This window comes from Epinephelus lanceolatus, chromosome 4 (genome assembly GCF_041903045.1).
Source record: "Epinephelus lanceolatus isolate andai-2023 chromosome 4, ASM4190304v1, whole genome shotgun sequence".
NCBI lineage: Eukaryota > Metazoa > Chordata > Actinopteri > Perciformes > Serranidae > Epinephelus > Epinephelus lanceolatus.
In genome coordinates, this window is record NC_135737.1 from 48,412,246 (window position 1) to 48,427,129 (window position 14,884).

The 14,884-nt window shown below is 45.3% G+C and overlaps 1 protein-coding gene across 1 annotated transcript; it reads left to right on the forward strand.

Moving 5' to 3' along the window:
* Nucleotides 1-53: 53 nt before the first annotated feature.
* On the forward strand, nucleotides 54-3,779 carry LOC144462688 (olfactory receptor 3A3-like). Its single transcript, XM_078166806.1, has 2 exons — nucleotides 54-70; nucleotides 2,825-3,779. Exon 2 carries the CDS (start codon nucleotides 2,829-2,831, stop codon nucleotides 3,777-3,779), a length of 951 nt encoding a protein of 316 aa, XP_078022932.1. The 5' UTR covers nucleotides 54-70; nucleotides 2,825-2,828.
* The last annotated feature ends 11,105 nt before the right edge of the window (nucleotides 3,780-14,884 follow it).

The window sequence follows — 14,884 nt, forward strand, 5'->3', positions numbered from 1 at the left end:
TTTAATACTTTCACTGTAACTGTTTAAAAAATATGTCCACCAGATATTTAAGAATTTTAAAGACGAGACTGCTCAGTCCAGTTAAAGACTTTTCAAACCCGGTCTCACTCTGAAGTCATTGAAAATCTGACCCACACATGTCATGTGACTGAAACCAGGTAACACACTGAGATATGAGCACATGAAACACATTCATCACCACCGAATCACATCAGACTCAAACCACAGTGAACACATGACATCGGCTAAATGTAACCACGTGTGTGTGTGTGTTGGCTAAATGTAACCGTGTGTGTGTTGGCTAAACGTAACCATGTGTGTGTGTTGGCTAAACGTAACCACGTGTGTGTGTTGGCTAAACATAACCATGTGTGTGTGTGTTGGCTAAACGTAACCACGTGTGTGTGTGTTGGCTAAACGTAACCATGTGTGTGTGTGTTGGCTAAATGTAACCACGTGTGTGTGTTGGCTAAACGTAACCACGTGTGTGTGTGTTGGCTAAACGTAACCACGTGTGTGTGTTGGCTAAACGTAACCATGTGTGTGTGTGTTGGCTAAACGTAACCACGTGTGTGTGTTGGCTAAATGTAACCACGTGTGTGTGTTGGCTAAACGTAACCACGTGTGTGTGTGTTGGCTAAACGTAACCACGTGTGTGTGTGGGCTAAACGTAACCATGTGTGTGTGTGTTGGCTAAACGTCACCATGTGTGTGTGTGTTGGCTAAACGTAACCACGTGTGTGTGTTGGCTAAATGTAACCATGTGTGTGTGTGTTGGCTAAACGTAACCACGTGTGTGTGTGTTGGCTAAACGTAACCATGTGTGTGTGTGTTGGCTAAATGTAACCACGTGTGTGTGTTGGCTAAACGTAACCATGTGTGTGTGTGTTGGCTAAACGTAACCACGTGTGTGTGTTGGCTAAACGTAACCATGTGTGTGTGTGTTGGCTAAACGTAACCACGTGTGTGTGTTGGCTAAATGTAACCACGTGTGTGTGTTGGCTAAACGTAACCACGTGTGTGTGTGTTGGCTAAACGTAACCACGTGTGTGTGTGGGCTAAACGTAACCATGTGTGTGTGTGTTGGCTAAACGTAACCATGTGTGTGTGTGTTGGCTAAACGTAACCACGTGTGTGTGTTGGCTAAACGTAACCATGTGTGTGTGTGTTGGCTAAACGTAACCACGTGTGTGTGTTGGCTAAACGTAACCATGTGTGTGTGTGTGTTGGCTAAACGTAACCACGTGTGTGTGTTGGCTAAATGTAACCACGTGTGTGTGTTGGCTAAACGTAACCACGTGTGTGTGTGTTGGCTAAACGTAACCACGTGTGTGTGTTGGCTAAACGTAACCACGTGTGTGTGTGGGCTAAACGTAACCACGTGTGTGTGTTGGCTAAACGTAACCACGTGTGTGTGTGTTCAATAAACGTAACCACGTGTGTGTGTGTTGGATAAACGTAACCACGTGTGTGTGTGTTGGATAGACGTAACCACGTGTGTGTGTGTGTGTGTGTGTGTGTGTGTTGGCTAAACGTAACACCGTGTGTGTGTTGGCTAAACGTAACCACGTGTGTGTGTGTGTGTGTTGGCTAAACGTAACCATGTGTGTGTGTGTTGGCTAAACCTAACCACGTGTGTGTGTGTGTGTGTGTGTGTGTTGGCTAAATGTAACCACGTGTGTGTCAGCTAAACGTAACCACGTGTGTGTGTGTCGGCTAAACGTAACAACGTGTGTGTGTCAGCTAAACGTAACCACGTGTGTGTGTGTGTGTGTGTGTTGGCTAAACGTAACCATGTGTGTGTGTTGGCTAAATGTAACCACGTAAGTGTGTGTGTGTGTGTTGGCTAAACATAACCACGTGTGTGTGTCGGCTAAACGTAACCATGTGTGTGTGTGTGTCGGCTAAACATAACCACGTGTGTGTGTTGGCTAAACGTAACCACGTGTGTGTGTGTGTGTGTGTGTGTGTGTGTGTTGGCTAAACGTAACCACGTGTGTGTGTTGGCTAAACGTAACCACGTGTGTGTGTGTGTGTGTGTTGGCTAAACGTAACCACGTGTGTGTGTTGGCTAAACGTAACCACGTGTGTGTGTGTGTGTGTGTTGGCTAAACGTAACCATGTGTGTGTGTTGGCTAAACGTAACCATGTGTGTGTGTGTGTGTGTTGGCTAAACGTAACCATGTGTGTGTGTGTGTGTGTTGGCTAAACGTAACCATGTGTGTGTGTTGGCTAAACGTAACGACACACTATTAAAGCCTCTGTGTCCCATATGTTTACTGTTTGGATTTGAAATCCACACCTAGCTAAAAGGAAAACTCAAGATTACCACCCCTAATGAGGCTGGGCAGATGTAGAGGAGGAGGCACACTTTGTAGATGAAACATATTTTGTATTTCATGTATAGGCTACACATTTAAACATTAAAATGTTAAAAAATAACCATCATCTATTTGTGTATAACTTCTGTCGGAGCGCCTGAGGAGCCTTTTTGTTTTTTAGTTAGAAACTCACAGCAGTTCCTGTGATGACGTCGTCGGGGCGCTGCTGTGGGCGCTGCTGGCTTGAAACGTTTAAAAGAAGCAGGAGAAGAGTTTGGGTTCAGTCAGGAGAGACTCAGGCTGGTGTTTGTAGTTTCTCACCTGGACACTGACTTTAAATCAGAGCGGTAAGTTTGTTTGTCAGGATGATAACTGGCTGTGAGGAGCCTGAACACTGTGCTGATTGTTTGAGCTCTGTCATGTTAAATCATCTGTAACAAACACAATGTGATGTGTTGGACTCTGTTTGCTCTCGTGCAGTGACGCTGTTTTTAAAGCAGAAGCAGGATGATGATAAACTCCACACATGATGCATATTTCACTCTGGGTGCCTACGTTGACACTGAGTCCTTTAAATCCTTCTTTTTCCTGCTGATTATATTTTTATACATGTTGATTCTTTGCTCCAACCTCCTGCTGATTGTGGTTATCTGTGTGAACAGAAGCTTACATGAACCTATGTACATGTTTCTGTGCAGCCTGTTTGTAAATGAACTGTATGGTAGTACAGGGTTGTTTCCATTGCTGCTGCTTCAGATCCTCTCTGACATTCACACTGTCTCTGCTTCAGCTTGTTTCCTGCAGATTTTCTGTGTGTACTCTTACGGCAGTGTCGAGTTCACGAACTTGGCCGTCATGTCTTATGACAGATATCTGGCCATCTGTTATCCTCTGCAGTATAACACACGCATGACGTCTGATAAGGTGATCATGCTCATTGCTGTGATTTGGTTTCCTCCTTTTGTTGCTGTGTTTGTAACGACAGTGTTGAGTGCGTCTCTGCAGCTGTGTGGGAGCGTCATCAATAAAGTCTACTGTGACAACCACTCCGTCATAAAGCTGGCTTGTTATGACACCACAGTCAATAATGTCTATGAACTCGTTGCTTCTTCTGTCACAGTCTGTGTTCCTGTGTCTGTGATTCTTTACTCGTACATCAGGATCCTCAGAGTCTGTTTCTCTGGCTGTAAACAGACGAGACAGAAAGCCGTCAGCACCTGCACACCTCACCTCGCCTCTCTGCTCAACTTCTCCTTCGGGGTTTTCTTTGAAATATTACAGAGCAGGTTTGATATGAGCAGTGTGCCTGATGTGTTAGGAATATTTTTATCATTACACTTCCTCACGTGCCAGCCGCTCCTCAGCCCCGTGATGTACGGACTCAACATGACCAAAATTCGTGTCACGTGTAAAAATATTTTTAGATTTTTCAGCGCGAGTAACACAAGAACAAAATAAATGTTTGTCTGTGGCTCAGCAGCTTCAGCAGGAAAATGTCTGTCAGGAAGGACAGAGCACACACAGCTCATCTTATTTTCCTGTGTTATTGTCCCACCATAAGAAGCAAAGACACATGATCTGAAAAACCAGTTTATTAGTTTCAATTTAAGTCATTTGAAAGTGTCTGCTGAGCATGAATGAAAGGTTTCTGTACAAGATTTTACTAAAGAAAAAAGGTCAAAGGTCACTGTGGCATTGTCATGTTTTGACATCATATCTCAGGAAGAGACATCACGGAGCAGAACTTTATTTCAATGGACTATTATCCCAGCTCCAAGGAATCCAGTCCGACTTCAAATATGACTAAAGGCCTGTTTGCATACAGTCTCTTTCAAAATAAAAGCACTGCGTCGGTACAACACCACCAACTGAAGTTTTTTTCCTTCAACAACACACACATGGTTACGTTTAGCCAACACACACACACACACGTGGTTATGTTTAGCCAACACGTTTAGCCAACACACACACGTGGTTACGTTTAGCCGACACACACACACACGTGGTCACGTTTAGCCGACACACACACACACGTGGTCACGTTTAGCCGACACACACACACGGTTACTTTTAGCTGACACACACACGTGGTTACGTTTACCAACACACACAGACATGGTTACGTTTAGCCGACACACACATGTGGTTACGTTTAGCCAACACACACACGTGGTTTCGTTTAGTCGACACACACACACGTGGTCACGTTTAGCCGACACACACACGTGGTTACATTTAGCCGACACACACACGTGGTTACGTTTAGTCGACACACACACACGTGGTCACGTTTAGCCAACACACACACGTGGTTATGTTTACCAACACACACAGACGTGGTTACGTTTAGCCGACACACACACGTGGTTACGTTTACCAACACACACACGTGGTTACGTTTACCAACACACGCACGTGGTTACGTTTAGCCAACACACACACACGTGGTTACGTTTACCAACACACACAGACATGGTTACGTTTAGCCGACACACACACGTGGTTACGTTTAGCCAACACACACACGTGGTTACGTTTAGTCAACACACACACACGTGGTTGCGTTTAGCCCACACGCACGTGGTTACGTTTAGCCAACACACACACGTGGTTACGTTTAGCCGACACACACACGTGGTTACGTTTACCAACACACACAGACATGGTTACGTTTAGCCGACACACACACGTGGTTACGTTTAGCCAACACACACACGTGGTTACGTTTAGTCGACACACACACACGTGGTTACGTTTAGTCGACACACACACACGTGGTTACGTTTAGCCGGCACACGCACGTGGTTACGTTTACCAACACACACACGTGGTTACGTTTACCAACACACGCACGTGGTTATGTTTAGCCAACACACACACACGTGGTTACGTTTACCAACACACGCACGTGGTTACGTTTAGCCAACACACACACGTAGTTACGTTTAGCCGACACACACACGTGGTTACGTTTAGTCGACACACACACACGTGGTCACGTTTAGCCGACACACACACGTGGTTACGTTTAGCTGACACACACACGTGGTTATGTTTACCAACACACACAGACGTGGTTACGTTTAGCCGACACACGCACGTGGTTACGTTTACCAACACACACATGTGGTTACGTTTACCAACACACACACGTGGTTACGTTTAGCCAACACACACACGTGGTTACATTTACCAACACACGCACGTGGTTACGTTTAGCCAACACACACACGTGGTTACGTTTAGCCGACACACACACGTGGTTACGTTTACCAACACACAGACGTGGTTACGTTTAGCCGACACACGTACGTGGTTACGTTTAGCCAACACACACACGTGGTTACGTTTACCAACACACACATGTGGTTACGTTTACCAACACACACACGTGGTTACGTTTAGCCAACACACACACGTGGTTACATTTACCAACACACGCACGTGGTTACGTTTAGCCAACACACACACGTGGTTACGTTTAGCCGACACACACACGTGGTTACGTTTACCAACACACAGACGTGGTTACGTTTAGCCGACACACGTACGTGGTTACGTTTAGCCAACACACACACGTGGTTACGTTTACCAACACACACACGTGGTTACGTTTAGCAACACACAGACGTGGTTACGTTTAGCCAACACACACACGTGGTTACGTTTAGCCGACACACACATGTGGTTACGTTTAGCCAACACACACACGTGGTTACGTTTAGTCGACACACACACACGTGGTTACGTTTAGCCGACACACACACGTGGTTACATTTAGCCGACACACACACGTGGTTACGTTTAGTCGACACACACACACGTGGTCACGTTTAGCCAACACACACACGTGGTTATGTTTACCAACACACACAGACGTGGTTACGTTTAGCCGACACACACACGTGGTTACGTTTACCAACACACACACGTGGTTACGTTTACCAACACACGCACGTGGTTACGTTTAGCCAACACACACACACGTGGTTACGTTTACCAACACACACAGACATGGTTACGTTTAGCCGACACACACACGTGGTTACGTTTAGCCAACACACACACGTGGTTACGTTTAGTCAACACACACACACGTGGTTGCGTTTAGCCCACACGCACGTGGTTACGTTTAGCCAACACACACACGTGGTTACGTTTAGCCGACACACACACGTGGTTACGTTTACCAACACACACAGACATGGTTACGTTTAGCCGACACACACACGTGGTTACGTTTAGCCAACACACACACGTGGTTACGTTTAGTCGACACACACACACGTGGTTACGTTTAGCCGGCACACGCACGTGGTTACGTTTACCAACACACACACGTGGTTACGTTTACCAACACACGCACGTGGTTACGTTTAGCCAACACACACACACGTGGTTACGTTTACCAACACACGCACGTGGTTACGTTTAGCCAACACACACACGTAGTTACGTTTAGCCGACACACACACGTGGTTACGTTTAGTCGACACACACACACGTGGTCACGTTTAGCCGACACACACACGTGGTTACGTTTAGCTGACACACACACGTGGTTATGTTTACCAACACACACAGACGTGGTTACGTTTAGCCGACACACGCACGTGGTTACGTTTACCAACACACACACGTGGTTACGTTTACCAACACACACACGTGGTTACGTTTAGCCAACACACACACGTGGTTACATTTACCAACACACGCACGTGGTTACGTTTAGCCAACACACACACGTGGTTACGTTTAGCCGACACACACACGTGGTTACGTTTACCAACACACAGACGTGGTTACGTTTAGCCGACACACGTACGTGGTTACGTTTAGCCAACACACACACGTGGTTACGTTTACCAACACACACACGTGGTTACGTTTAGCAACACACAGACGTGGTTACGTTTAGCCAACACACACACGTGGTTACGTTTAGCCAACACACACACGTGGTTACGTTTACCAACACACAGACGTGGTTACGTTTACCAACACACGCACGTGGTTACGTTTAGCCAACACACACACGTGGTTACGTTTAGCCAACACACAGACGTGGTTACGTTTACCAACACACGCACATGGTTACGTTTAGCCGACACACCCACGTGGTTGGGTTTAGGAACACACACACGTGGTTACGTTTAGCAACACACAGACGTGGTTACGTTTAGCCAACACACACACGTGGTTACGTTTAGCCAACACACACACGTGGTTACGTTTACCAACACACAGACGTGGTTACGTTTACCAACACACGCACGTGGTTACGTTTAGCCAACACACACACGTGGTTACGTTTACCAACACACAGACGTGGTTACGTTTACCAACACACGCACGTGGTTACGTTTAGCCAACACACACACGTGGTTACGTTTACCAACACACAGACGTGGTTACGTTTACCAACACACGCACATGGTTACGTTTAGCCGACACACCCACGTGGTTGGGTTTAGGAACACACACACGTGGTTACGTTTAGCAACACACAGACGTGGTTACGTTTAGCCAACACACACACGTGGTTACGTTTAGCCAACACACACACGTGGTTACGTTTACCAACACACAGACGTGGTTACGTTTACCAACACACGCACGTGGTTACGTTTAGCCAACACACACACGTGGTTACGTTTACCAACACACGCACGTGGTTACGTTTAGCCAACACACACACACGTGGTTACGTTTACCAACACACGCACGTGGTTACGTTTAGCCAACACACACACGTAGTTACGTTTAGCCGACACACACACGTGGTTACGTTTAGTCGACACACACACACGTGGTCACGTTTAGCCGACACACACACGTGGTTACGTTTAGCTGACACACACACGTGGTTATGTTTACCAACACACACAGACGTGGTTACGTTTAGCCGACACACGCACGTGGTTACGTTTACCAACACACACATGTGGTTACGTTTACCAACACACACACGTGGTTACGTTTAGCCAACACACACACGTGGTTACATTTACCAACACACGCACGTGGTTACGTTTAGCCAACACACACACGTGGTTACGTTTAGCCGACACACACACGTGGTTACGTTTACCAACACACAAACGTGGTTACGTTTAGCCGACACACGTACGTGGTTACGTTTAGCCAACACACACACGTGGTTACGTTTACCAACACACACACGTGGTCACGTTTAGCAACACACAGACGTGGTTACGTTTAGCCAACACACACACGTGGTTACGTTTAGCCGACACACACATGTGGTTACGTTTAGCCAACACACACACGTGGTTACGTTTAGTCGACACACACACACGTGGTCACGTTTAGCCGACACACACACGTGGTTACATTTAGCCGACACACACACGTGGTTACGTTTAGTCGACACACACACACGTTGTCACGTTTAGCCAACACACACACGTGGTTATGTTTACCAACACACACAGACGTGGTTACGTTTAGCCGACACACACACGTGGTTACGTTTACCAACACACACACGTGGTTACGTTTACCAACACACGCACGTGGTTACGTTTAGCCAACACACACACACGTGGTTACGTTTACCAACACACACAGACATGGTTACGTTTAGCCGACACACACACGTGGTTACGTTTAGCCAACACACACACGTGGTTACGTTTAGTCAACACACACACACGTGGTTGCGTTTAGCCCACACGCACGTGGTTACGTTTAGCCAACACACACACGTGGTTACGTTTAGCCGACACACACACGTGGTTACGTTTACCAACACACACAGACATGGTTACGTTTAGCCGACACACACACGTGGTTACGTTTAGCCAACACACACACGTGGTTACGTTTAGTCGACACACACACACGTGGTTACGTTTAGCCGGCACACGCACGTGGTTACGTTTACCAACACACACACGTGGTTACGTTTACCAACACACGCACGTGGTTACGTTTAGCCAACACACACACACGTGGTTACGTTTACCAACACACGCACGTGGTTACGTTTAGCCAACACACACACGTAGTTACGTTTAGCCGACACACACACGTGGTTACGTTTAGTCGACACACACACACGTGGTCACGTTTAGCCGACACACACACGTGGTTACGTTTAGCTGACACACACACGTGGTTATGTTTACCAACACACACAGACGTGGTTACGTTTAGCCGACACACGCACGTGGTTACGTTTACCAACACACACATGTGGTTACGTTTACCAACACACACACGTGGTTACGTTTAGCCAACACACACACGTGGTTACATTTACCAACACACGCACGTGGTTACGTTTAGCCAACACACACACGTGGTTACGTTTAGCCGACACACACACGTGGTTACGTTTACCAACACACAGACGTGGTTACGTTTAGCCAACACACGTACGTGGTTACGTTTAGCCAACACACACACGTGGTTACGTTTACCAACACACACACGTGGTTACGTTTAGCAACACACAGACGTGGTTACGTTTAGCCAACACACACACGTGGTTACGTTTAGCCAACACACACACGTGGTTACGTTTACCAACACACAGACGTGGTTACGTTTACCAACACACGCACGTGGTTACGTTTAGCCAACACACACACGTGGTTACGTTTACCAACACACAGACGTGGTTACGTTTACCAACACACGCACATGGTTACGTTTAGCCGACACACCCACGTGGTTGGGTTTAGGAACACACACACGTGGTTACGTTTAGCAACACACAGACGTGGTTACGTTTAGCCAACACACACACGTGGTTACGTTTAGCCAACACACACACGTGGTTACGTTTACCAACACACAGACGTGGTTACGTTTACCAACACACGCACGTGGTTACGTTTAGCCAACACACACACGTGGTTACGTTTACCAACACACAGACGTGGTTACGTTTACCAACACACGCACATGGTTACGTTTAGCCGACACACCCACGTGGTTGGGTTTAGGAACAAAGAACAGGGTTTTGCTTTACAATCTTACAGGAAGTGAACACAGGCCTCCTGGGTGAAAGTCAGTGGTTGTTGGACCCATCCACCACCCGTCCCACCTGCCCCACTTTCGCCCCTTTTAACTTTCGTTATTTTCCCGCCACATTATCCCCTATCACTGCCGGGCACCATTACATATTGGCGGTGACAAGCTGCCAATCATGCCAACGTGAAAGGATGTTTTATTTATTTATTTATCTTTATTTTCTCACAGTGGGACTCAAAGACTAAAGACTGTCCAGAGACGCTTCAGAAAACTTCAATGTCCACTTGTTGTGGCAGTTTGCTGTAAACATGATGACGCTGTCACAGAGCGGTCTGAGGGGAGGTCATTATCAGCCCTCTGAGGACCAGTGCAACCAGTCCTGAGGTGTGCTCCTGCTGATTGGTCTCACTGGTCAGCAGCTCTGAGTGTAATTTGCTTCAGAGGGAATTGGTGGAAACTGTGGCGAGCGTGAAGACGCCTCAGGGACAGACATGTTGACGGGCTGAAATGACCTCTGACCTGAGGGACAGTGATGTAATTCTCCCAGCAGCAGCGGCCTCTGTGGACTTTAAGCTCAGCTGAGCTGCGTTCGTCCTGTTTATCTCTTTACATCTTTATTTCATCATGAAACATTATAATCAGGATGACTCTCTACACACTGATGCTGACGCTGCATTATTTTGGTAGTTTTGGATGCTCATAAATCAGATTGGTTGTCTTTTGAACAAAAGTCAGATTTAACCCTTTGCACAACAGAAACAGTCCACCACTGCCTACGTTTGTATTTCTGTTTATTGTGATGTCATTTCCTGGAGTATCTGTAAATACTTCACATCACTAAAATCTGTACAACCTGAGCTAAAACGTTATTTCAGTCAATAAATCACAATAATTGATAAAAGTATTGAAATTGTGTCATTGAGAAAAATGATATAAAAAATGGGCATTTTTCTTTGTCAGATTTTACAAAATAAAAGAAAAAACACTTTGATCCAAAAGATTTTTAATGTAAAAACATAAAGAAAATATGTCTTAGAACTTTGTAAGTTGTTTGAACTATGAACATTATTTAGTTTTTGAGATATGATCATTTTCAGTTTTCATTCCTCTGATGCCACCACATGTTTTGATGTGGTGTGACGTTTTGAGATGACATCATTACGAGAGTATGACATGATGACATGGAAGACTGAGGCCTCTCTGCTGCAAAAACAATGAATGTTGCAGAGGTTATGATTTTTTGTAGATTGACATAGAGGATGATGCAAACAGTGATCTCCTGCAGCTAAATATCACGTTTATATGACGTGTAAAGCACGGGAACATAAAGTAAAGATGTGATGACAGGACAGACAGAAGCTTCAGCGCTCTGCTGCAAAAACAACAAATGTTCTACAAGTTATAGTTTTTATTTCAGATGGATGTAATCCGGATGATGCAGACGGAGATCTGCAGCGTCTTTCTGCAGGAGGTGTGTCTTTAAATCGTTAGGGTTAGCATGTTTTAAGTTTCACTACACACTTCATGAGCAGCTCCTCGAGTGTTGCATTATGGGACAACAGAAACCCTCCTCATTAATGGACCACGGGTCGTCCTCAACGACGCCTTCAACTTTTAAAGAACCTCAAGAACACTGGTTCAAAACTGATCCAGTTTCTCCTCAGTCATTAGGTCAACGTCCACACAGTTGAATACACACTGTCGTTGGGTCATGTCGTCACTTCAAAATAAAACGTGTCAACTTACAAACTTGACACGTTTGCGAGTCACTTGTGGTCCATTCAGAATGAAACTGCGACCCACGCTTGGACCATGACCCAACTGTTGGAATAGAATAGAATACTTTATTTGCCATGTCAACACAAGGTTGATTGGAATTTGTCTTAGTGTAGTCAGGTTAAAAAGGCATATCACACACAGGAACACATAGTACTGTACATGAAAGACAAATACATGAACTCACATTTAAAACACATAAATACAGCAGACCTTGCAACTTCCTTAAAAGTGACTTAAAGCATTATAGTCCTTCAAGTACGGATCAGATAAGGTGCTTTACATACAGTACAGTTTAAAGTGCATTTAGTTCAGTATTATTGTGCCACAGGGTGATCGGGCATTGAGGTGTTTAATGGCCACAGAATATGTGCTATTACATAAGCGGGATGTTCTCCCACCTAGACTTTCAAATCTTTTCCCAGAAGGAAGAAGCTGGAAAAGGGGTTTCACAGGGTGGGAGGAGTCAGCTAGCATTTTCTGCACCCTGCAGCTCATTCGGGAGTCGTAGATGGAGGCCACAAAAGGAATCTCACGTCCAGTGATTTTGGATGCAGTTTTTGCACCCTTTCCAGCTGCTTCCTGTCTGAGGCAGTACCATTGCCGTACCAGACCGTGATGGAGGGGACTAGAACACTCTCCGCCCCGGCATGGTAAAATTGGAGCATTGCCTCTTCCCACACCAAACTTCCTGAAAGTGAAGTGTTTGGTGGGCTTTGCTTATAAGTAGGCTGGAGTTGACTTCCCACTTTAGAGTGTGGCATAGGGTGGTGCCAAGAAATTTAAAACTAGAGACTCTCTCCACTATCTGGTCATGAATGACCAAAGGAAGGTGGGCTGCCCCTCCCTGTCTAAAATCAACTATCATTTCTTTTGTCTTAGCAACATTTAAAACCAGGTCATTCACTTTACACCATGTCACCAGAGCATCCACCTCAGCTCTGTAGTTTCATTTTCATTTCATTTATCTTTATTTGTTGTAGAGGGACAATGTACATTAATGAACATTTTAAAAATAAAATGTAAATGCACCCAACTGTAGCCAAAAGGCTAATTTCCATTGGCAGTCCCTCTGCCAGTGACCTGGTAAAAAACAACAACAAATTACAGTAAAAGAAATACACATCATAGGTACAATATTTAGAAAACAGTAACATTAGAAATATATATATAATACCCCCCCCCCCCCAGCACACACACACACACACACACTCGGTCTGATGACAAGCTCTCATTACCCTCAGCCGCACAAGGGTGTATATACATCCCCCAACCAGACAAGGCAAGAACTGTCTGATTCATTGTTATTACTGATGAGCTCTTCAACAGTGTCGTCGGCATATTGAAGACCTACAGTCATTGGTGTGAAGGGAGTAGAGGAGGGAGAGAGGACACAGTCTAGGATCCAGTGACATATGGATTGTCTGATTCCCATCAACTGGAGTTTGCTAAATAACTTATTGGGCAATAAAGTATTAAAAGCAGAGCTAAAATCTATGAATAAAACTCTCGCGTATGTACCAGGGACCTCCAGGTGCTGCAGAATGCTTTGGAGGCACAAAGACACAGCATCCTCTACAGATCTGTTGGCTCTACAGGCAAAGTGATAGCTGTCCATTTCAACACTACAGACTAGTCGTTCAAATACTTTCATGACAATAGAAGTCAAGGCGACAGGCCTGTAGTCATTCAGACAGCTGACATTTGATTTCTTTGGTACAGGGATAATCACAGCAGATTTGAAACTTTGCACTCGCAAAGAGACCAGTTAAAAATATCTGTAAAAACAGAAGCAAGTTGGTGAGCGCCGCTCTAGAGAGTAAAGGCAGACACAAAGTCTGGCCCTGCAGCTTTCCTAATATTCTGCTTGCGGAGCAGGGCTCTTACTTCGTGCTCCATGACCACAGGGGGAGGGGCAGAGAGTGATCTTATTGCAAGGTCCGAGTTGGATAAATTCACATTGACCCTGCAGAAGAATTCATTGAGCATATCTGGGAGCTGTGGATCTGCCTCTTGGACCGACTGTTAGTCTTATACCCAGTTATTGTCTCTAGTCCCTGCCAGACCCCCTGATATCTCTAGCTTTAGTCTATCTTCTAGACTGTCTCTATACCTGGCGTTTGCTTTCTTAACAGCATGTTCAAATTCATATCTGGCAATTCTATACAGGTCTTTATCTCCACTTTTAAAAGCAGAATTTTTGTTAGTGCGTAGTGTTTTACTGAATATGCACAAGTACTTTTTTAATATTATGTGATATAACGCCTTTTTACTGTATTTTTGTTTTATGTACTGTATGTGATTGTATGTCTATTTGGACTTTGGAGTCTGCAATAAAGTTTGATTGATTGTTTTAATCTCTTTGTTGAACCATGGCTTATTATTACTGAACACAACCACAGACTTAGATGGAATACATGAGTCCTCCACAAAGTTAATATATGGTGTCACTGTGTCAGTAAAGTCGTCTAAGCCACAACATGCTTCCCTAAAAACATTCCAGTCAGTTTGTTCTATGCAGTCACATAGCAATTCTGCAGCCTCGGGTGTCCTCGTCTTGTGTTTAACAGTTTTTAATTGCTGACGATATGAATCAATCATGTTATGGTCGGATCGCCCTGAAAGCGCCCGCGTCACCGCACGGTATGCCTGAGGGATAGTACAGTAACACTGGTTGAGTGTTTTCTCACGTCTTGTGGCAAGGTGTATCTGTCGTTTGTACCTGAGGAGAGATCTGTTCAGACTGACGTGGTTGAAATCCCCCATTAGCAGGAGGACCGAGTCCG

What these genes read in the sequence shown, in the direction of transcription:
- LOC144462688 (XM_078166806.1), top strand. Translation starts at nt 2,829, where the DNA reads ATGATGATAAACTCCACACATGATGCATATTTCACTCTGGGTGCCTAC.